The 21,832-nt window shown below is 30.2% G+C and overlaps 2 protein-coding genes and 2 long non-coding RNA genes across 4 annotated transcripts; 2 read left to right on the forward strand and 2 right to left on the reverse strand.

The window, feature by feature from the left end:
* The first annotated feature begins 2 nt into the window (after positions 1 to 2).
* Positions 3 to 1,757, forward strand: LOC122521537 (ubiquitin-conjugating enzyme E2 C). Its single transcript, XM_043642405.1, has 4 exons — positions 3 to 221; positions 628 to 742; positions 858 to 1,062; positions 1,156 to 1,757. Exons 1-4 carry the CDS (start codon positions 118 to 120, stop codon positions 1,275 to 1,277), a joined length of 546 nt encoding a protein of 181 aa, XP_043498340.1. The 5' UTR covers positions 3 to 117; the 3' UTR covers positions 1,278 to 1,757.
* A 929-nt stretch (positions 1,758 to 2,686) lies between these two features.
* LOC122521526 (valacyclovir hydrolase) lies at positions 2,687 to 5,728 on the forward strand. The gene is made up of 6 exons (XM_043642377.1): positions 2,687 to 2,840; positions 2,908 to 2,998; positions 3,361 to 3,681; positions 3,778 to 4,033; positions 4,117 to 4,262; positions 5,656 to 5,728. The coding sequence occupies exons 1-5, from the start codon at positions 2,697 to 2,699 to the stop codon at positions 4,208 to 4,210; spliced, it is 906 nt and encodes a 301-aa protein (XP_043498312.1). The 5' UTR covers positions 2,687 to 2,696; the 3' UTR covers positions 4,211 to 4,262; positions 5,656 to 5,728.
* Positions 4,253 to 5,341, reverse strand: LOC122521544. Its single transcript, XR_006304794.1, has 2 exons — positions 5,038 to 5,341; positions 4,253 to 4,593 (listed from the first exon to the last, which is right to left on the reverse strand). It is a non-coding gene; the product is annotated as an uncharacterized LOC122521544 (long non-coding RNA).
* Positions 5,729 to 10,798: 5,070 nt separating the features above from the next.
* LOC122521555 lies at positions 10,799 to 12,709 on the reverse strand. Its single transcript, XR_006304795.1, has 2 exons — positions 11,822 to 12,709; positions 10,799 to 11,468 (listed from the first exon to the last, which is right to left on the reverse strand). It is a non-coding gene; the product is annotated as an uncharacterized LOC122521555 (long non-coding RNA).
* Positions 12,710 to 21,832: the final 9,123 nt, after the last annotated feature.

Here is a 21,832-nt window from a genome sequence, read left to right on the forward strand (position 1 = left end):
GTGAGGCATTCAAATTTTCTCAGTGACTGTTGTCCCTTGAAGTAAAACCTTGTCATTATAATCTTGCTAAAAGAAGAAACTTTATTGATAGTACTATTGTGTGCACTTGCATTTAAAATGGCCCAAAACATTAATCCGTTTTATTCTTCTCAAAACACACCAAGTAAAGCTACAGAAGAAAAACAGAGCAAACCAAAAGATAATCATGCAGTTAGTAAACGGTACGTTTTCCACTAATACGTATAATTTTTTCTTTTATTTTTCCTATCTCTCTCTCTCAATATTATAGTTTTATATCTGTCATTTAACTTAAATTGGACTTTTTTCTTATTGGTAACTCTAAAATAGTGCATTGGTTAAAAAAATTTATTCGGTTACACGAATATGTTATTGAACGACATAACCTTTGATTTTAATCAAAATAATATCTTATCATTGTACTTAAGTGCGTATTTAGTGTGTACAAAATATGTGGCTGAATATATCTATTCGAGTACTTAGTTATTACGAAGATTGTTTATTCACTTAACGAAATTATAAGCATTTATTTGATTAGATAGTTCATCCATACATTTTTACTATTAACATTAAAACATTTTATGCTTATTAAGAAAATATATGTCTTAGACTACAAAAGGAACTTATGGTTTTGATGACGAGTACAGATAAAGGAGTCTCTGCTTTCCCAGAAAGTGAAAACTTATTCAAATGGATTGGAACTATTACGGGACCTAAAGATACAGTGAGTTTATTTGGAGAATAGTATCTTTTAATTAAATAATTTATATTTATCATATTTTTGATCTATGTTATGTACTTTTGCATATCCATAAAACATTTCAATTTATGTGCTTCAGGTTTATTCTGGCTTTGTATACAAATTGACCTTGGAATTTCCACATAGTTACCCATACAGTGCACCAATAGTACGATTTGCCACCCCTTGTTTTCATCCAAATGTTGATTCGGTTGGAAATATTTGTTTGGATATATTAAAAGATAAGTGGAGTGCTCTATATGATGTTCGTACTATTTTATTATCTATACAATCTCTACTTAGTGGTAAGTAATTTTAATCATGTTTAAATAATATGAAGTTGAATCTTTAATATCCTTTTACTTTTATATATATATAATTATTTTTGTATACAACAGAACCTAACAACGATAGTCCACTTAATCCCATGGCAGCAGAATTGTGGAGTGATCAGACAAAATATAAAAAGCACTTAACGGAAGAATATCACAGAAATCACAAACTTAATCAAGATTCATGATAAGTCCATAATTATAATCATTCTGAATCTTCATTACTATTATTCCTATCAGTGTTTTGATTATAACTAAGTAAAAAGTTGAACCTTGTATGCTTCTAAGACTTATTTACATTGACATGAAATCTTTAGATTCATCTTTCATTAGTCTAAAGTGTAATATGGGAACAACATTACATGCTTCGCTTTATTGCATTTGTCTTCAAACTAATTATTTGTGTTCTTACTACGAATTTAATTTCATAGAATCTCTGATTTCAAGATTAGGTAAGAACATTTTAGACATTTGCAATTAAATCGGATTTTTTGTGAAAAGTATTTATTTATTTTACACTTAGTAATATTATCTTGAATATCAACATCATACACTTCTCATACTTGACAAGTGCATTTGGTATAAATATATATCTCCATTTCATTTATATTCATTGTATAATTCTAAAATAAATATTTTAAAATGATTGTATTAACTGAAGAAACTTATTTGATGCCAAAGTTTATTTATTTTAATTACTATTTGGAACGATGTTGAATGATTGTTCATTTACGAAGTAATATATATTTCGACGTATGAACTATTTAACTCCATATTAGCCTAACTGAGCCATTTGTAACATTTTAGTAGGAAAGATCAGTTTTTGATATCAGATAAAGAAATCAAAATAAGTGATAATTATATATGTATTGAGCCACTTTTAACATTTTAATAGGAAAGATCAGTTCTTAGATGAATTACTATCGCAAATATAAAAATCAAAGCCCGTGATAATTAGACATGTAGTATAATAGTATAAAAATTCAATAATTTGCATTAAAACTTAATTGTTAATTGCGCAATAGTTATATTTGTATTATAAAATTCTTATATCTTCTCAAAATATTGTAGTTTGAATTGTGTTTTAAACGAAATTAAGTATTTTGTAACTTAAAGTCAAATATTCAAAAGAAAAAATTATTTTATCAGTAAGAAATATGTATTTTTTAATGAGTTTGCTTAAATACAATAGCAATTTATTTGAAATAATATACCTTATAATTAATATGTTTGCTTACTAAATGCGTCTTTTGAATACTGTTGGTAGAGAGCGATAGACGCTTAAAACGCGTTTTACAGAAAAAATTAGATGTCAGCCGTTGTAAGATACGTAGCAAGTACTAGGTACCCGGTAATTTATGGAATTAGAGTTAGATAACAGACTATAATAATAAAACATACATTGAAAATATAGTAACTGTAAGATAAACATTTCGAAAACCGCCAGAAAACAATGTATTAAAATCACAAAGAAAGTCTTTATTGATTATTTTTTTCAATCTATTTTGTAAATTTAATTTGAATGTGAAAACTATAATAATAGATAATTTCTGATAACATTTGTGTACACACATACATTATATTATAATCCCAGTATTGACGTGAATATGGCGGCGTTACGTGTGAGACTCCTTGCTGTTACAAATGCATTAACCAAGAAAAAATCATTAAATTTTTGTAAGCATGATATGCAAATAGGCTGTACAACAATAGGACGAGCATTTTCAACGAAAACAAATCCAGATTTTGAGGTAAAAGACACTTTATTTTACTAATAAAATAATATTTTATTTTCACGTGTATATTATCTTTTTCTAGGAAAGGAAGATCAATGTCAATGGCTTCGATATTAACTATGTTAAAGCCGGTGTTGGTGACCATTCAGTTCTTTTATTACCTGGTGCCTTAGGTAATTAAAAAATTACATATTTATACCCATGCATGTATTAAATTTTATAAATCTTGAAGTAAGTTAACTGAAATAACTATGTGAGAGAAAGATATATTTCTTATATTTTTTCATCCTTAATGCGTATATAGGTTTATCTCAATAGGTTATAGCGTTAACGTTTATCGGTAAAAAAGGAAACGCTAATAACGAATATACCTATGTATGATATATTTATTATTAATATAAAAAATTTGTATATTTATTTCTCTTTATTAAATAATATATTATTATATTTATGTAATATTTGCTTCTAACTTGTAAAAAAAACGTTTTAAACATTTGATCATTGATTATTACTAACAGTTCGTTTTATTTTTTAGGAACTGCCTGGACAGATTTTAAACCTCAATTGGAAAATCTCGATAAAAATAAATTAACCATAGTAGCATGGGATCCACCTGGGTATGGAAAATCGAGACCACCTGACAGAAAATTTTCTGATGACTTTTTTCAACGTGATGCCGATTATGCTTTTAATTTAATGAAAAATTTAGGATATAAAAAATTTTCTTTAATTGGTTGGAGTGATGGTGGTATCACGTCTCTCATACTTGCTGCTAAAAATCCTGATAACGTTCGTAAGATGGTCGTATTTGGTGCAAATTCTTACATTATTCCTGAAGAACTAAAAATTTACGAAAGTAATTATTTATTCTAAGCCTTTATATTTACATCTCATTAAAATTATTATCTTATGAATATAACGTAGACCTATAAATATTTTATTCTATTTTAAGGTATTAGAAACATCGATACGTGGTCGGATAAAATGAAAAAACCATTGATTGAAATTTATGGAGAAGAATATTTTAGAAATACTTGGTCCAGTTGGATAGATACCATGAAAAGAATTTACGAAAAAAACAAGGGTGATATATGTAAAAACGATTTGCCTAAAATAAAGTGCCCTACTTTAATTATACATGGGGCTAAAGATATTATAGTAAAGCCAGAACATCCAGATTATTTAAAACATCATATACTAAATTCCAAGTATATATATTTTGCATATTTTTTCTACTTTAATTATATAAATTATATCAATTGTAAATATATATTTACAATTTTTTTTACAGAGTGACAATATTTGAGAAAGGAGCTCATAATTTGCACTTAAGATATCACGAGGAATTTAATGCCTTGACAACGAAGTTTCTAATAGAAGATTAAAAACATCTTTTATTTTGTCAATTTTTTAATAAGGACAAATTCTACGATATTTGTACGTTGTTTATTACTTCTACATAGACATATAATTGAAATCTTTATCCTACGAAGATCGTGCAGGTCAAACACATTTATCTTATTTAGGAACCTAGTATCATAACCGGATCGTTGAACGTCATCAAGTAAGAATGGTATAGAACTCGAAATCGTTTTTGGTCGTAGCTCGCCGAAAGAGGCTTAACGTTTCCTTTGCCCACGCTGTATCGCGATTCTCCTTTCTCTGCTTGGGTTCTGATGCCGGTTATCCCACGTACGTCCTCCGTGCCAGGTCATACGATCGACGTGCCCGGTCGTGGCGAACCGACTAAGTACCTAGAGTGGTGCCTCTTAAAAAACATAAATCAAGTGTCACGGTATTAAATTTCTCCTCTTCTATGGCTCTCCTCTTTTCTATTCTAAGATGTTCGAACGAACAACAGTCTTAGCAAATTGCCATCGATCCATACTCCATAATCGAGAATTTCTCTTACAAGTCTGTCAGCATTTTTCTTCTTTAGCCAGATGAGCAATATTATTTTTAATTTCACAAATATTTCATTATTTTGAAGTTTTATTATAAGTGACAAGTAATGAACGTGATAAGTCAAAGGACATATAATTAATTAAATCGTTTAATTAATTGTTCTAGATTACTTTCTATTTCTATCACAAGATTAACAAGATTATTATTACGGTAACAAGCTGTCGTAAGTACGGGAAGTGTCGCTTATGTAATGCCAAGGCTATGGCGTCATTTGATGAAGGTGATTTTTATGAAGGCGTTTACTTACGAGCTTCATCGAGCTTTAGTTAATTATAATATCAAACATAATTATTATATGCAATCGTTGCTCTACATTCTACATATATTATTTTAGATTTGCATTCTATAAACTTTTTGTGGTTTAAATGGAAAAGGAAACGATATAATATGAGCACTAGATAATGAACACGTACGATCGTAGATCTGACATCCGTTCACTACTTTGCCACTAGCATAACAAGTATATAACATCTAATCTGCATATCAATCATGCACTACACTGTTGACTGCTCGAAACGTCATAACGAGATTCTCGATCTATTGACGTAAACGTACCTACGATTTTATTCTAGATAAAGTTATCGATTTTTTTGTCCCTATCGTTTCGTAGAAGTAGCATTCTGTATGAAGATTAATATTTACTTTACTTTTTATGTAAGTTTTTTTAATTGACTCGTTTCGCCCAAGAACATACAAATAATTCTTTTTATAAATTTGCATTTTATTTCTTAGATAATAGACTTTCCTGCATATCCTGTTATCAAATTTATATTTGATAGCTTCTAGATTCTATGATGTAGTATAGGGCATATAATGTTCTTTATTTAAATTTTATTAACATACTCTCAACATTTCTCTATTGCAGTAAAAAAACATTGGCCGATGTCATTTACGAGGTTGCACTTAAAGAGAGAAAGAGATAGATAGAGAGAGAGAGAGAGAGAGAGAGAGAGTGAAAGAGTACAACGAATTCAACGAGCTAATAAAGAAGTTCCTCTCGGGGCAGGCATAGATCGACTAGTAGCTATTTTTGTCGCATGAATAACAGTGAGTTTAAAGCAATATAATAATTTTAATAAACATTATAAATAATGGGAATATGATTTATATTATACATATGATATGCAAATATATATTTTATATCTATATACAATACATGTTGTATTTATAAGAGCGTTGCTTTTCTTTATGTTCTATCATAATTAACGTTCGCTGAGCTAGTTCGCATGCGCTCGTGCATTCCTGCATTATAAGCGCATACTAATTTTTGCGTACACGTTCAATATTTCCTTTTTTATTATTTTTACCAAGTGGCCTGATATTCCTTTATTCCGCATAATATAAAACTCACGATCACTTCAATCGTGACTAGAAAAAGATTTACGAACGTACGTGAATCGAAAGGTATATTTTTCTTGATATTTTTTCAGCTTGAAAATTCTCTCTGTTTTTATGTTCTCAAATTATGAAGAACATCGTTCATACTTGTAAAAATATCAAGGGAGAAAAGTTACGATCTTTCAAAAATAAAAGAGAAACATTTTTCGAGCTTTTGTTACTCTCATTTTATGTTGGCCTTTACGTACGATCTGTCCTATAAACTTCCTAATGAAGTTCAACTAGTATAAACGCGCATAGCTTAATTAATTCCGTCTGGAGATTGAATAATTAATCCCCCTTTCTTTGCTGTACCAGTTATGTTCAGTTCTCCCATTAGTTTCGCTTTAAGCTCGTGAATTCTTGTTAAATAATATTTATTGTTAATATTAAACATATTTAGTCTCCTGTTTATATTATTTACTATAACGTTACGTTAATACTCGTGCGTGGTATATATTTTATTAATAAAACGTTTGAGATTCTATTTCAGCCAAAAATAAAATGGATGCCATCAATTTTACTTTCATTACAATTACGTTTAATATAAATTTAATCGAAACAATAGAGCCAAATGACGAATTTTAATTAAAAACTTTTCGGTCGCGCCGTTTTACGATTGATCGCGAGGCAAATAGCCAAAACGTCCGCAATGCGCTTCTCCACGGACAAAAATCAATGGTCCTACACAAGCGAACTCTATATGATTTTAAACCTGCGCCATCTTTAAATTATGCAATATGATTTTATTTCACGAATGTTATTGGATTGTTTGATCGAATATTTGACTTTATTCAAATAGGTAATAATTTATTTTATTTTTTCAATTTACAAAATTTAGAAGTATACTTTCCCGGACTGTAAAACGCGATTAGGGTAGTAGGAAACCTTTTTAGATAAAGTATATGACCACGAATTTGCATTATTGGTATCTTGAGACGAAACGAATATCGGTATATCATCCGTTACTTTCGTAGAAAGTAGTTTCGTGCCACTTATTATACGAACACCTTTTGTGTAAAATGCGATGCAAGTCTTTTTCAGTACAACTGCAAGTACACTTTCTGAACATGGCATAAAACGATACTGGAGTTTAATTTATATATAAAGAAAAAGAACGTTCGATTTTTTCTAAAGCAAATTTTATTTCATCAAATAGTTAACGTTTTATTTTTTATGTTTTTATAATTTTGTACGAGTCATTCTCATTTTTGTTTTTAGTAATAGTCGATTATATAGAATGGCATGAAAAAGAACGTATAATAGATCTGATAGGAGATAGCTAACTGCCCTCGTGACCCCAAGTAACCCTTAGGGAGCGTTTTGCATGTAGAGGACAGGGCGTATGAACGATAAAGTTCGACCATTAGTTGAATTAACTACGCCTATCTAGACCTTAATTCAAATGAGCTTTTTTTCAGGCTAATAGCTTTAGAGGATATCGTTATTTCACTGGATGATAATGTTGCTAGATTAGAAAAGAAAAATCTTATAAGTAACCATATTACAGTGAATTATATTCACGTTTATTGCATTGCAGCTTGCATTGTTTTTCATTATTTTTATTAACATTTTTATTCAATCATACAATTTGTTTCATTTATCTTTTGATATAATATATTTGTACTATCTATAGTATTATTAAATTAACAAATGTTGTCTGAGATTATGCTTATCTTGATTACCTTGTTATTAGATTAATGCTAACTATCGTGTTGTTTTTAATTAAATTTGTTATTAAAATATAATTAAAATTATTATTCTTTAATGAAATACTTTTTTTTAAATAACATTAACTACGTCCCATTTTAGCTTTTATGGTGTACGATCTTCATCGATGGTATAAAATGAGGAGAACTGTGACGACGTTGTTACATCATGTGAATCGTATAAACTGAAAGCAACATATAGATATAGGCGAGAACCGTAATAAGAAATAAAAAGAAGTAGGATGGAGAGAATGCAGCGGGTGTAGCCAAATATGGACACATCGTTTCTCTCTTCGATTCGAGTATATACGTATGTGTCAGTGCATGTGTGTGTTTATATATATTTCTTTTTTTTTCTCTTTATTTTATTTTTGCAGTTTTCTTTGACGTTTTATCCGTCTCTAACGTCTCTAGTATTTGCTCTTTTTTTTTTCCAAAGCAGCTTTCTCCATCCCTTTTTTCTTCCAACTTTCAAGAACTTCAAAGCAGCACGTACTTACGTTTATACACCACCTCTTAACCCAATACTTCTTTCTTTATTCTCTAGTTCCTATCGTGGGAGTAACATCCCTGTACTTTTATTGGTAAAGCACATTGAATTTGGTATATCAAACACGAGGAACTTACGAAACTTTATTTTTTAAAATATCAAGAATAAATTTTATATACGAGCTATGCCATCATTATTTCACGCTAATTTGTTTATTTTGCAGACATGTTTTTCCGAAAAGAGAGAAAATATATTATCCTTGTTATGCAAGATTTTTCTTCTACTTTAAAGCAGAATAATGAAAAAATTACATTAACATAATATTTTTTAATGAAATTTAATAAAGATCATAATTCATTCTTGGAAAAAAATTTTTTCTAAATTTTCTATAGTTGACTATTTCAGACTTTCAAAATTCACGTGGAGATATAAATATTAAAATCAATTTCAAAATGTATTATGGAATCATTAATTCGATAGTAGGTGTACAACACACTCTGAGATATACATATAATTATTTAAATAATATGCATAATGTTTTTACTTCTCTGAATTCATAATTGGGCTTTCGAAATAGTTACATCGTTCAGTAAGTTCTCAGTAAGGACATTTGAAGCTAGATCGTTTCATTGACTATTGATTTAATTTTCTTTCCCTCGACGGTGACAACAAAAACAACGATAGTATCATTCAATCTTGCCTACATTTACTTTTTCTTTACGATACTGCAAGCAAACCGCATAATTCATTCTCGATCCATAAAAAGTATAAGCGAGTTGACATAGTTGCAATTATATTCGTTCGCATAGATGACTAATTCTTTACCTTGTCTTGCCTACAATAGACTATTTTGAATCGATTTGGTTTTTCTTTAATATTATAAGACACTTCTCCATCTTTTCTTATTTCACGTCTAATTTAGAATAGATACTGATCGATAACAAATACTCATTTATAATTATTTACTTTTTGGCTTACTTCTAATTTAACAAATAACATTATTTTATTAATGCATATAATCATATATATCTTACGAATATTCACAATTTTTTAATATATCCATTCATTCACAAAATAAAAATGTATTAATTTAAATCTTAATAGAAATTTTTCAGATTAGTAATTAAGCTTGGTATTTTCTCTGAATTTTGTTTAGTCATCTTTTATATTATATAATGATGAAAACGTTGCAGTTTCTTGATAGAGCACGCCTATTAAAGAAGACAACTTTTGTAGAATTTTTCTGCATAGCGATACAAATTTAGAAACAACTAATATTTGATTGGTCACGTCATATCACATAATTTAATTATGCATACAATACCATGATATAATTTAATTATTCCAATAAAACTAACAAATCGTGTGATGATTAATCTCAATTTTGCTAAAAAAAAATACACCGAGTATCAGATTTAAAGATAATCTATCTCCCCGACAGAAGATTGCCATAAAAACTTGAGAGCTCGTAAAGAGTAGGATGCAAGTAAACTCTACAAGACGACGTATAGGGTAAATGCAAGTCGATAACTCGCGTGCACTCTCACACAGCTATTACATGAGCGTACACATATATAGACTTTGCGAATGCTATGGTGTGTGTTTTAAAAAGGACGACCGTTTCCACGACGTCGACCATTCCGCTTGGACTCTGCTTGTTCGTTCGTCCGTTTTCTCGGCTCGTTTCTTTTCTGCCAACGACGTCGTATAACTTTACGTATATACCGTTGCACTCACGCTCTCGACGTTATAAATTGCAATTTCTCCGGCCACCAAAAGTGTAGGGCCGAGGAACCATGGAGAGACTCCTCCCACACTCGTGCTTGATAAATTCGCATACGACACGAGGATGGTTGAAAACATTCTATAAGATTATATAGTTGCTTGCAAAAATAATTTCTGATTCTATTCGATCGAATTTAACAATTATTTATTTTCCTACGTAATGTATAACAGAATTTTGAATTTTATTTAAATTATTTAATAGCGTTTCTTTTTTTATGCATTTGATATTAATTATCGTAGTATTATGTATTGTAGTTAAATTTTATCCAAGGAGTATTCTTTCCCAAATAAATCACTTTTATTATATTAGACATATTTGATATTTCAATATCAAAGATTTTGTTGATTTTCCATTGTTTTGCGTTCTTATCTGACGGCAAGCGATAATTATACCGCGGAATATATTCGATTACATATTAAAAAAAGAAGTAACGAACACATAGCTGTGACAAATTTGTTGATTGTCTGTTTGAACTAAAATTAGCAACGCAGCTAATGCAGAAAAATATATATTCGGTATAAACAAAAGAAAATCAAAAGGGTAACGGTAAAAATGCGAACTCAAAGATAAGTTGCGATCAACCAAACAAAAAGTTCGCTTAACGTAATGCTTAACGTGTTAATATTATTATATTGTTTATTCGTACTTCCAATTAGTTACTTACTTTCAAAAATTTGCATTAATTTTTTGATATATTTCCATCGATATTACATAGCTTATCACAATCATAAAATACAAATAAATTACTCGTTAATTCTAATGTGAGTTATGATTGAAATGTTAACTTAATAATTACAATAGACTCTTTATATAATATTAATTTATTATTCATCATTTTTTTTTTAAATAAAAAAATACATTCAAAAGAACATTCTGGTATTCATTATTACGTGTTAAAAATGTGTTTCTGACATAAGACGAGCTCGATGTAAAATCTTGCACAAATTATCAAACAACCCTTATTGGTCGAGAAAGTGATCGTGGATCGAGATGAAACGCAATACTGAGAGTTTTCGGCGATGTTAAGTAAAAAGTTCGATACAGAGAATTGGGAGGGAAAGCGAGGAGGACGTGACTCAGATTTCAAGAACACCGTTATCGACTCACTTGGTCCCTCATCCTCCTCTTCCACCACCTCCTCCTCCTCCACCTCCTCCTTTTTCTCCTTCTTCTTCATCTTCTTTCTTCGTTAGTAGCGACTTTTTCGAGAGAGAGATTATACATCTTGTATCCTCTGTAAGCGGAGAGTCGACGCCATTTACGGCAGCTTGCGACCGTTGTCATCCGTTTTCAGGATCGTTCCCAAGAAAGTGGCTCTGTGTGTCAAAATCGTGGCCTCAATAAATAGTTACACGTGTAAGCAACTTGGCTACCTCTTGAACAATTAAAATGAAATATATTTCGATGTTAATCGATCAATGTGAATTTTTTGTTTGTTAAGTTTCTTTTAAATCAATTGCAATTAATGAGCCTTATAAAGCAGAACTTCGATCCATTTTCAGATTGACTTTATCGAGAGAACTCATTTACAAATTTTCGCTAAAGCAAAATAACGATCATTTTTACAAACACTTTTTATTACAATTTTACAAAATATTTAACATAATAATTATGATTAGAATAATAAAATAATCCAGAAGTATAATATATACAAAAATCAAGTTTTTACTTCACTTCATTCCCGAGACATATTGAAATATTGAAAGATTTTCCAAGAGATTGGAAAAGCACCCCCTATCCAATACTCTGAAGCTGTCGAGCTTGTGTCATCGGAGATATGACAGGGAGTGGAATGGAAGATAAAAAGGAAAAGAATAATGCAAGGATAGAATTTTCATCAGCGATGCCTCTGGATAGTTAACAGAACGATTTCATGTTGTAGTCTCGGTGGTAGACGGATCAATATCTGCGAGAGAGGCTAGGACGTTTCGAAGCAGCTCTTCTCTCTTTCCTTCACCCTCTCTTTCTTTCTCTCTCTCTCTTTCACTGTCTCTTTTCCTTCCTCTCTGTCTCTCTATCTACTTGTGTCCTGCGCATGTATACGCCCGTGGAAGTATTTAGACGTATACCTGTCATCGAACATATCCTAAGGATCAATAAAACAGACAAGGCAAGGTCTAACATGTATTAAATGCTAGCTAACACTTAGCTAGATCGAGTGATCTTCTATCTTTTTCTTTCTCTCCTTCTCTTTCTCTTCTTCATTGACTTCTTCATTTTTTTTTAACGAGTCCTCGATCGTGACATTAACCATGATCGCTTTTAATATATCAACAGTATAATGCAAATAGACGATTTGCCAGTGGCACTCGCCACTGTCCATGTCCACGTCGCCAACATTTTTCTACGTCGCCAGGCTAAATGTCGATCGATAGACGACTGACTCAATTCCCCTTTGCATGTCTGACTCAGAAAAAGAACCTGAGTATCGAGCTACCCACAAGCATCATCGTTATCGGTAGCACTACCCCTACTATCTGCAATACTCAATAATAATGTTTTTCAAGCTACCGATATTTTCTTCATTATTTTATCATATTTATTTTATAGCTAAACTTTATCTAAATTGATTTCAATTTTTAATACTTTTCTCTTTATCTCAGCAGTACTACCTTTATTTAACGATTATTTCTTTTAGTTATCGAATTTGTCAACGATATTATTTAATTCAACTCATAATTTAAAATTTATCTTTACTGATTGAGTACTCTTTTTTTATTTCTTTCTTTTTCTTTTCTTAGTTTTTTTTACATAAAGAGCAGACTAAGCAGTAGGATCTTTCAGAGAAGGGGTGAACTCGGAATACTCAGTCTTTGAGGTCGATGCCCACCTTCTGAGTCATACTCGAGGTGCACGCAAGACCTCACTTCACTCCCTCCATTTCTGGGCTCATTTGCCAAAGTGGAACGGTACAATCGATTGACTAGAAATTGATTGGAAATTTAAATGTCTTCTTTAAACTTATATGAGTTTATATAACTTTGAAATTCACATTCTTATAAATCTATAGTTTTTAAGTTTTATTTTATTTTTTCGTGTTACAAGATTATTAATTTAAATCCGAATTAAAAATTGTTAGTATAGTACAATTATTACAAATAATATTATGAATTTTTTTCACGTATTATGAAAATGTTTTTAGTTTAACAAAAAATTAGGTTATAGAAGGTTAATTAAAATAGTAAGATTACGGTATATTTTTGAAAGGTCACTCTGAATTTAATTTTTTGTTCAGTTTTTTTAACATGTATTTGCGATCGTTGCGTTCCTATCGAACATATATCTACTATTGTTGAAGACTCGTAAATATACAAAAAATATAATAGGTGATTTAAATGAGTTTTTTTTATCTATAACAGTGATAACAGTGGGAACAAGTCAGTATGACAGACAAGGTTAACGAAATATCGATTCTCTCACTTTAACCTTTGCAAAAAGAACGTGTAAAACTGACGAAGAGGTTGTAATTTATTAATATATGACTCAGACTGCGGTCATTTCAAAGTTTAGTAATCTTCGTCGCCTGTCGACAAAGTAAAAATCGTGAAATACGGAATAATTGTCTGTACAAAGTTCACGTCGCAAACTCATCAGAATTTTCAAAGATCGCGTTTTTTTTATGAATGGAAATATGAAAATCCATGAATAGCAATATACCTACTTTCTTATTTCCAGGTACGAAACCTTTTAAATATATACAATAAGTACAATGTTCACAGGTGGGTTAAAAGTTCGATCTTAAAAATCAATTATCCTTCATCGAAACTTTTTTTAAACTTGTAGTAAGGCCTGTTGCAGTTAAACAAGCTAATTTGGTACTTTTACATTTTCAAAAATAAGTATTAAATTTAGAAAACTATCTGGAAGTTTTTGGTTCACGCTGTATAACTGGTATCGATACGAATATTGTATGATAAAAAAGAAGAAACAATGGAATTAAGACAAATAACGATCAAAACTATTTTATTAATTGTATTTTCTTTTTCAACAGAGATCGCAAACTGGTAATATTTTTATTTATATGTTTTATATAATTTCTATATAGAAATAAAGCATGTAATTAAAAATAATTACATTGAGATTGAAATGACTTAGAGATGGGCGGTTAAAAATATTAATTTTGTTAACAAATATGAGAATTATACTGACATATTATTTGAAAAAATCAAGAAATATTATTTCTCAATATACAATACTCTCTTTCGCATTATTTTTAATGTTTTTAAAAAATCGATCCTAGTGGATATAAAAGAATCGACAAAAATGCGGAAATACGTGGAGCGTAGCGTGTTCCGCTAGAAATAAATTCGATAGACTGGATAGGATTACAAGATCCATGCAATTTTCTCGGATCGAGACGGTAAAATACGAACCGACGATGAAGCCTAGTATACACGGCACCCCTTTTCAGTATCCTTTTCCATTCTACTTTATTTTTAATCCAGTATTACAAAGATAATACCGGGAATATATATGTTTTACACGAATAAGAAAAGTGATATCGTTAACGAGTTTACTTCATGCTTTATCTCGCGCATCAATCGAATGTATCAATAAAATAATCTTTTAGCAAATGAAAGAGAGATAAATTGAACGTTATAGATAAGAACAATAGCTAACATAAGCTCAAATCAAATCATTTTCTTCTTTTTCTCTCTTTCTCTCTCCCTCTCTCTATTTCTTTCTATCTTTCTCTTTCAATTGAAGAAGGAAGGCGTGTAATGTTTTAAAGTAGACGTGATGTCACCATCGACCACGTACGACCAGTTCGCCTGTTAGCTTAATACCAAAGTAAAAACGAAGGACGATAAACACGGAGCATTTAAATCTCAAGTATATTCTTTAAGAGAATTATCGGTAACATTCAACAAATTCAATCTACGTTATTTTTACAAGAATTTAGGAAGAATAAGGGAAAGTATTTATGAAAATAAATCGATGATAAGATTGATTTACAAATGATTTTAAAAATTAGGTGGCAGAAATAAGAATACAACAAATTTACTGCATTCAGGATGATAATCGATCTTTTATTCCAAATTAAATAAAATTAGTAAAATAGTGAATGTAACGATCGTAAAATAAGGAAATATAATTATTATTGTTATTGTTAAACTTGACCTTTACTTTCAATTAATTTTTATTGCACTGATCTTGTATATGGCATTATTTTCAAAACTTATTCTCGAGTTACGATATTTGAAAATTTATCCAATAAAATATAATACGTGTTCGAGACTTGAATAATCAATAGTCAAATACAGTTGTCCGTATTGTCGTTTTCCGTACAAACAGCTTAATGAAAATACGTAACTATGGGACTCGCATTTAATCAGAATAGCAAATTTTCAATAGAAAAGAATTCTCATATGATTCTGAAAAATCTGGATCAAGAAAACAATAGGGGTAAAGAAATCTTCTTGAAAATAGCTCATTGTTGGATGATAGATGATTTCCATTGGAGACGTTTTACGTTGAAAGTCATTGTCATTGTGTGAAATTGAGATCATTTAAATACCGCTAAAGTAGAGCATATGCTGCGATAAAAACATGTTCACTTTCTAATGAAATGATTCTAATTATAAAACGGTCGATTAAGTTTAAAGACTAGATTTAGAGGGAATACGTAATTTTGTAGTTCTAATTCGACGTTGTAGTTCAAAGTCATTTTAGTTGTAATGAACGTCTTGTTGAAGATATTAGAAATGTCCTTGAACAATGTTAATAATATCTATATACATTTAACACGAATCAACGTATTTTTCCATATATTTTACATAATATGACCACTACAGATAGGTGTACATTCCGAGTCGAATATTTACAGCAACGTAGAGATTTTTGATATTAGAAATTTTTGATATCCTAATAAACTTATAATTTAACACACTAAATATTATACTCTCAAATGCAATTAAATTTATAATTAAAAAGAATTTTTATTTACACGTTAAATCACATACTATGTAACGTACTATCAAATTTTGTACTTTCAAATACAATCATATTTATATTATATCTTCAATATACCAGAACGAAAAAATTTTTAAATTAATAATTAAATCATTACATTTTTTTTTTAAATTATGTAATATAAATCAATAAAACGAAAATGTTTATTTAAAAAAAAACAAAATAAATTAATAAAAATGTAATTGTAAACAAAGATCCAGGAGATTAGAAAATGTTTTCGATAGACGTTGCAAAGGTTGATAAAGAGAAACACGTCCTAGGTTCTCTCGATGCATGCGTGTGCGATCTTTTTTTCTTCTCGCCGAGCAACGGAGAGTGAGTGAGTGATCCATACATGGTAACGCAGCAGAGAGACCGGCTTATATACGTCGCAATGCCGTAAGCGAGTCTACCCCTCTGTACCCTCGTCTTTCACATTCGTAAGGATGTACATACATAACGTGGCTATGTCAACGTGATCGGTTTCTGCGTAAGCGAGAACCACAAAGGAGGTTGGTGGCAAACGTCTAGCGATCTTTAAATCGGGGTTAAATAGATGGCAAATCTAACGTAGACAAGATGCTTGGAAATTCGTTTCGATAATCAACTTCAAATGTAACCCTTTCAAAATTTCATCCAACGAATCGTGGTAATCCTATTTTTTCATATTATATTACATAATAATAACAACTAAATATTCAATAAATATTTTTTCTTATTGTTTCAATATACTTTCTTTTATTTTAATTTTTCTACTTTTTTTTATATCAATGAATTTAAATGTAGATAAACGTTGTAATTATTTTGTAATGAGCTACTACTGTTGTAACGGGTTCAGAAATGCATAGTTCTATTTAAAAAATGGCAATGACTTTCAAATATCCTACTTGCCTCTTGACAACAAACAATTTTTATTTAGAATATTTGTTCCTATTACTAAAATTATAGATTATTGTGTCCGGTCTTAGTTGACTCACCTTGTTTAGCTGAGTAATAACATTATCTACTTAATAATAAGATAAAGTATTTTTTCAAAATATTTGTTATCTTGATCAATCAATACCAGTGACTCATTAAAGTATTACTTTATATTTTTATTCGTTTTTATTAAAAGGAATAAATAAAATATATAAATAAATAAAAATGAGTGTATATCGTGATAAAGAAATAATAAAAATATCCGTTTAAATAAGAAAATTAACCAAAACGAAATAAAAATGCAAAACAAAATAAATAATGAAACCTAAGAAAATCAAAGCGTTATTTAATTAGAATCTCATTATTGTACACAGGCGTATAAGAAAATATTAGTCAAGGCGTTGATCGAACCTTCGACGTTTCGAAGGGCGTGTACGTTCGTGAGTCACATATTGACTTTCTTCCGGTGCAGGTTAAGGTAGTCAGGGGTGGGTCTAAGGCTGAATTGCGGCAAGGGGTGGTACGAATTGCGGTAGAATAGCGTCGCGACTTCGTTGCTACGGATTTCGACGAGTCGATAAATGAAATTCGGTACAATGAGAAAATATTACGTAAATACAACATTAACGGCAAATAAATAATTAAACATTGTTCAAAAATATTAACTTTATGACTATTTACAAAATAAAATTATTTTTATATAAATTATTCTTTATAATTTTTAATGAGTTAATTTTTCAATTTCCCGTGAATATCTTTTAATTTTTTATTTTAAAATAAATATTATATATATAAACTTTGGTTGCATGATAAAGACAAAGAAGTTGACCGAGATGTAAATTCTTGGTAAGGGTGGAGCTCGTAATATAATTTCACGTCCGGTCTCATAAGCGCCATTTGGCTATTCTTGGTCGTGGTCGGTGATGCGACACTTATATGTATTGTCTTCACATGACAGTCAAATATACTTGATGACGAGAGAACATTATTATGGTGATAAGTATATGAATACAATGGCTTTTCTTCTTTCCGGACCAAATTACGTTAAACTTTATTATTTCACATTTAACTGTATTATTTTAGATCATTGAAAACAACGAAGAATTCATTTATTTTGCTGCGATTAGACCGCACGTTTTAAATAATTCGATGAATTCCAAAATTAATTTCATAATACAAAATTTGAAATGTCATCTTATAATTTAAAATAAAAAATCCATTTATTTTACTGTTTAATAAGATTTCATAATTTACATTTTTTTTTCCAATATCTGTTTTCCTTTTTTATTCAATAAATAGAAACCAAATTTTTGTATTTTAGATTAAAATTGATTTTTTAATTTGTTTTTAATATTTGCACGGATTCAAAAGAGCAGAAATATGTCAGAACCAGTAAAAAAGCTGTAGCGTTAAGTAGTACCTGCTTAATTAATAATTTTTCTCAGCTAGCTAGAAGCTTGTAATCACCGGCACCAATTAACATTCGGTTTTGCATTTCTCTTCGGTGAGCGATGACGAGGACGTTTTAAAAGTTGTCGAAGGGTCTGATTTGTAAAACGCGACCATCTGAGTCATTACTTTGTGAACTATTCAACAACTGTACATATATAGTATCAGAGCTCTTAAACAGTTTGCCAATGAGATTACTGTAGTCGTCCTACACAGGTAAATTTGTTGTTTTTTCAAAAATAAATCGAAACATGTTCCATCAACTCTGATTCGAACGATAAATCTATTTATTTCTTAAATTTATAATCCTGAATTTAAGATGAATGGAAAGAAAGAAAATGACTTTATCTTAAATTTTTGGAATAAACAAATTTTATAATGATAAAGCTTATTTCTGTGTATTTATTTACTTATTTATCTGCCTATTTTTTTGTATCAATAATGACTTTATAACCAATTTTACATAAATTAATATAATCTTTTAATAACATTTACAATTGTATTTCTACGTACATATGTAAAAGATATGAAAGAATTTAGTGTCATACTTTTTGACACACATTGTACTTTACTTTATTTAAAAAAATATACTTTTAATGTTTTAAATGTATAAAATAATTATAATAATGATTATACAAAAAATAAAATAAATGTCGAGTCTTTTGTCACTTCGTTGTTGTAAATATAGTGAACTATAAAGAGGTATTTCAAATTTCTTAGAATCTGTATTGTAATATCAAACCTAATTCTGAGTTTATTTTAATCCTTTGCACTCGCAAATAACCACCTCTATTACAACATAAATATAATTTCTATTAATAGAACAGATGCTCAATTTTCAGATGCTATAAATAAAAAATGTATTAAAGTTACTTTATGCTTCAGTAAAAAAATAAAAATAGAAAAACAAACAACTATAATTGTTTTAGAATAACACCATTCTTAACTCATTGATTGCTGAAACTCACTCTTATATGTTTCGTTGACAATTATCCCAACCAACTACGCGATTCTACTTTTATGGAATCAAATTTCTAGAAAAATCTGATGAACTCTTACTGTTCATTTATTTATTAAAATTAAAAATGTAAATTATTTTACTTCCAAAATAGAAATGACATTCTTTACTCTAAGGAATTATAGTTAAGTTGATATGTACATAAAAAGAAATTTTGATGTGCTTACTTATTATTTATATTAATAAAAAAACATTACAGTAAAGTGTGTGTGTGTGTGTGTGTGAATTTTATTGTCGCTGGATCTATTCACTATCTATATATGCAAGTGTTTTGTATAAACTAAATAAGAAAAATTACTAAAGATATTTTAATTCTTAAACGTAACAATAAAAATATTCCGAAAAATTAGTAACTCAAGTCTTAATTTATTTAAAATAAAGTCTCCTCAATCTCCTCATCCTTTCATATGTTTTTTGTACCCTCTAACGTCTCCTCTCAATGCACCCACCAATGCAAGATAGATTTTTACGTAATCATTCGAGCTTGTAGATATAGGTAAATAAGCAAGAAGATTTCTTAAGAGGATTCGCGCTTACGAACACGGTGTTATAATATAATACTTTTGAATCGAGATAGCCATGACGATACGGGGAACATTCAAAAAAGGTAAACGACTATTATGTAAGTTTTTAAGGAGACTGTGTATTTCCTACACATATACTCACCAAACGATTATTTATTTCATAGTACCATAAATAATTCGAATGACGAGAGATCTTCCTGTGATTCATCTATAATGAGATTTCTTTTCTCTCTCTTTCTCTTTCTTTCTTTCTCTCTCTCTCTCTCTATTTTTTCTATTTTTCGCATAAGGTTGAGTGTCACAACAAATGTGCATCATATATCTATTTCTATTTCGACAATTAGGAATGTTTTTAAATTTGACACACGATGACATATGTATTGATAATTTTTGAGCGAAGATAGTACTCGATAAATACAGATTAATTAAAAGATAAGACATTGTAAAAGTAGCATTGACAGTAAGTATCAATTTTCCGAGTGAAAAGAATACAGCGTATCGAAATTAGATCGCCGCATCTCCGATCATATCGAAAACGAAGCATGGAATATATGAATACCTATGTGCATACGTACGTACATAGATATATGACACGAAATGTGAAGAATCGGATGCAAATCGGATGATCTCAATTTGATCAAATTCGAGATAGAAAAGACTTGGTAGACGAGATTAATTTTGTACGACATAGGTTTTTAACTCTGATAACTCGTATCTCGCAAAAAATATAAAAAATAAAGAAAAAAAAAGAAATTTAAAAAATATTTCACAAAAATTTCGTTGCGTTTGAATTTTCACTTTAGTACATGCATAAATACGTATTATCCTTTAATTTACGTTTCTATAAGTGTTTTAAAAAAGAATACGCGTATTAGTTATGCACATTTCCTGCACTGAAAATAACACACGAATATCTTGGCATACCATACGTCTTTTAAATATACACATCTTTATATAGACTCTCAAATTCATATTTATACATCGATAGATAAGTTAGTTCAAAATATTCATCGTTCGTGAGATAAGAATTGGATTGACTCTTGTAAGCTATATGAAAGACTTTTATATTCACTCGATCCAAATTTATTCGATGGTCCAGCAAGTTTTTCTCCAAGTAGCATCTCATCAGAATGCATCCCAAGAGCCACTTAAAATACTTCGCGAAGTAATCGTATCTATAGGAAGTGGAAAAGTAAATGCGGCCAGACACACGTTTATATACATTCGACGACACTACGAACGGACAACCTACACACGTTTCCTCTCGTATTCATATATTATACACACAGCGAAGAGTGATACTTCGTATATGAACATGTGTATTGTTACATACATATATACATACATACGTACATATGCTTGTACAATAATCTACATTATACGATACATCATACAAAGTATAGAGCAAAGTTGTTAGATAAAAAAAGAGGGCTGAAATCGTCGGTCCCGACGTATCGACGGAATCGCTTCCGCATCAAATCAAGCCAGCCCTCTTCCGGCCGTTCCTAACCTCAGGAAAACGGTAAGGAAGACGATCGACGTCGATGCGCCAAGCGAGCACGCAGGATCGGCTGAGCTCTTAGCGAATCAACGACGGCCAAGGCACAACGAGCGAGTATGAGAGAGAGAAAGAGAGAGAGAGAGATGTGGAATGAAAAAGAGAAGAAAGAGAGAGAGAGGAGAGAGAGAGAGATAAACGCGCCGTAAAGGCGAGAAGCTGGCGCCGCTGCTGACTACGACGCCGAGGAGGAGGAAGAAGAATTAGTGGCAACGTCGCGCGCCGCGTTTGACCGCGAATAGTGGGGAGAATGGACGTCGA

The sequence above is a fragment of the Polistes fuscatus genome, unplaced genomic scaffold (genome assembly GCF_010416935.1).
Source record: "Polistes fuscatus isolate 324 unplaced genomic scaffold, CU_Pfus_HIC Scaffold1, whole genome shotgun sequence".
Lineage (NCBI taxonomy): Eukaryota > Metazoa > Arthropoda > Insecta > Hymenoptera > Vespidae > Polistes > Polistes fuscatus.

What these genes read in the sequence shown, in the direction of transcription:
- LOC122521526 (XM_043642377.1), top strand. Translation starts at nt 2,697, where the DNA reads ATGGCGGCGTTACGTGTGAGACTCCTTGCTGTTACAAATGCATTAACC. An exon ending in TTTATTACCTGGTGCCTTAG is followed by an intron (nt 2,999 to 3,360) that starts GTAATTAAAAAA and finishes TTTATTTTTTAG; the next exon opens with GAACTGCCTGGACAGATTTT. An exon ending in AGAACTAAAAATTTACGAAA is followed by an intron (nt 3,682 to 3,777) that starts GTAATTATTTAT and finishes TTCTATTTTAAG; the next exon opens with GTATTAGAAACATCGATACG.
- LOC122521537 (XM_043642405.1), top strand. Translation starts at nt 118, where the DNA reads ATGGCCCAAAACATTAATCCGTTTTATTCTTCTCAAAACACACCAAGT. An exon ending in TTACGGGACCTAAAGATACA is followed by an intron (nt 743 to 857) that starts GTGAGTTTATTT and finishes TATGTGCTTCAG; the next exon opens with GTTTATTCTGGCTTTGTATA. An exon ending in TATACAATCTCTACTTAGTG is followed by an intron (nt 1,063 to 1,155) that starts GTAAGTAATTTT and finishes TGTATACAACAG; the next exon opens with AACCTAACAACGATAGTCCA.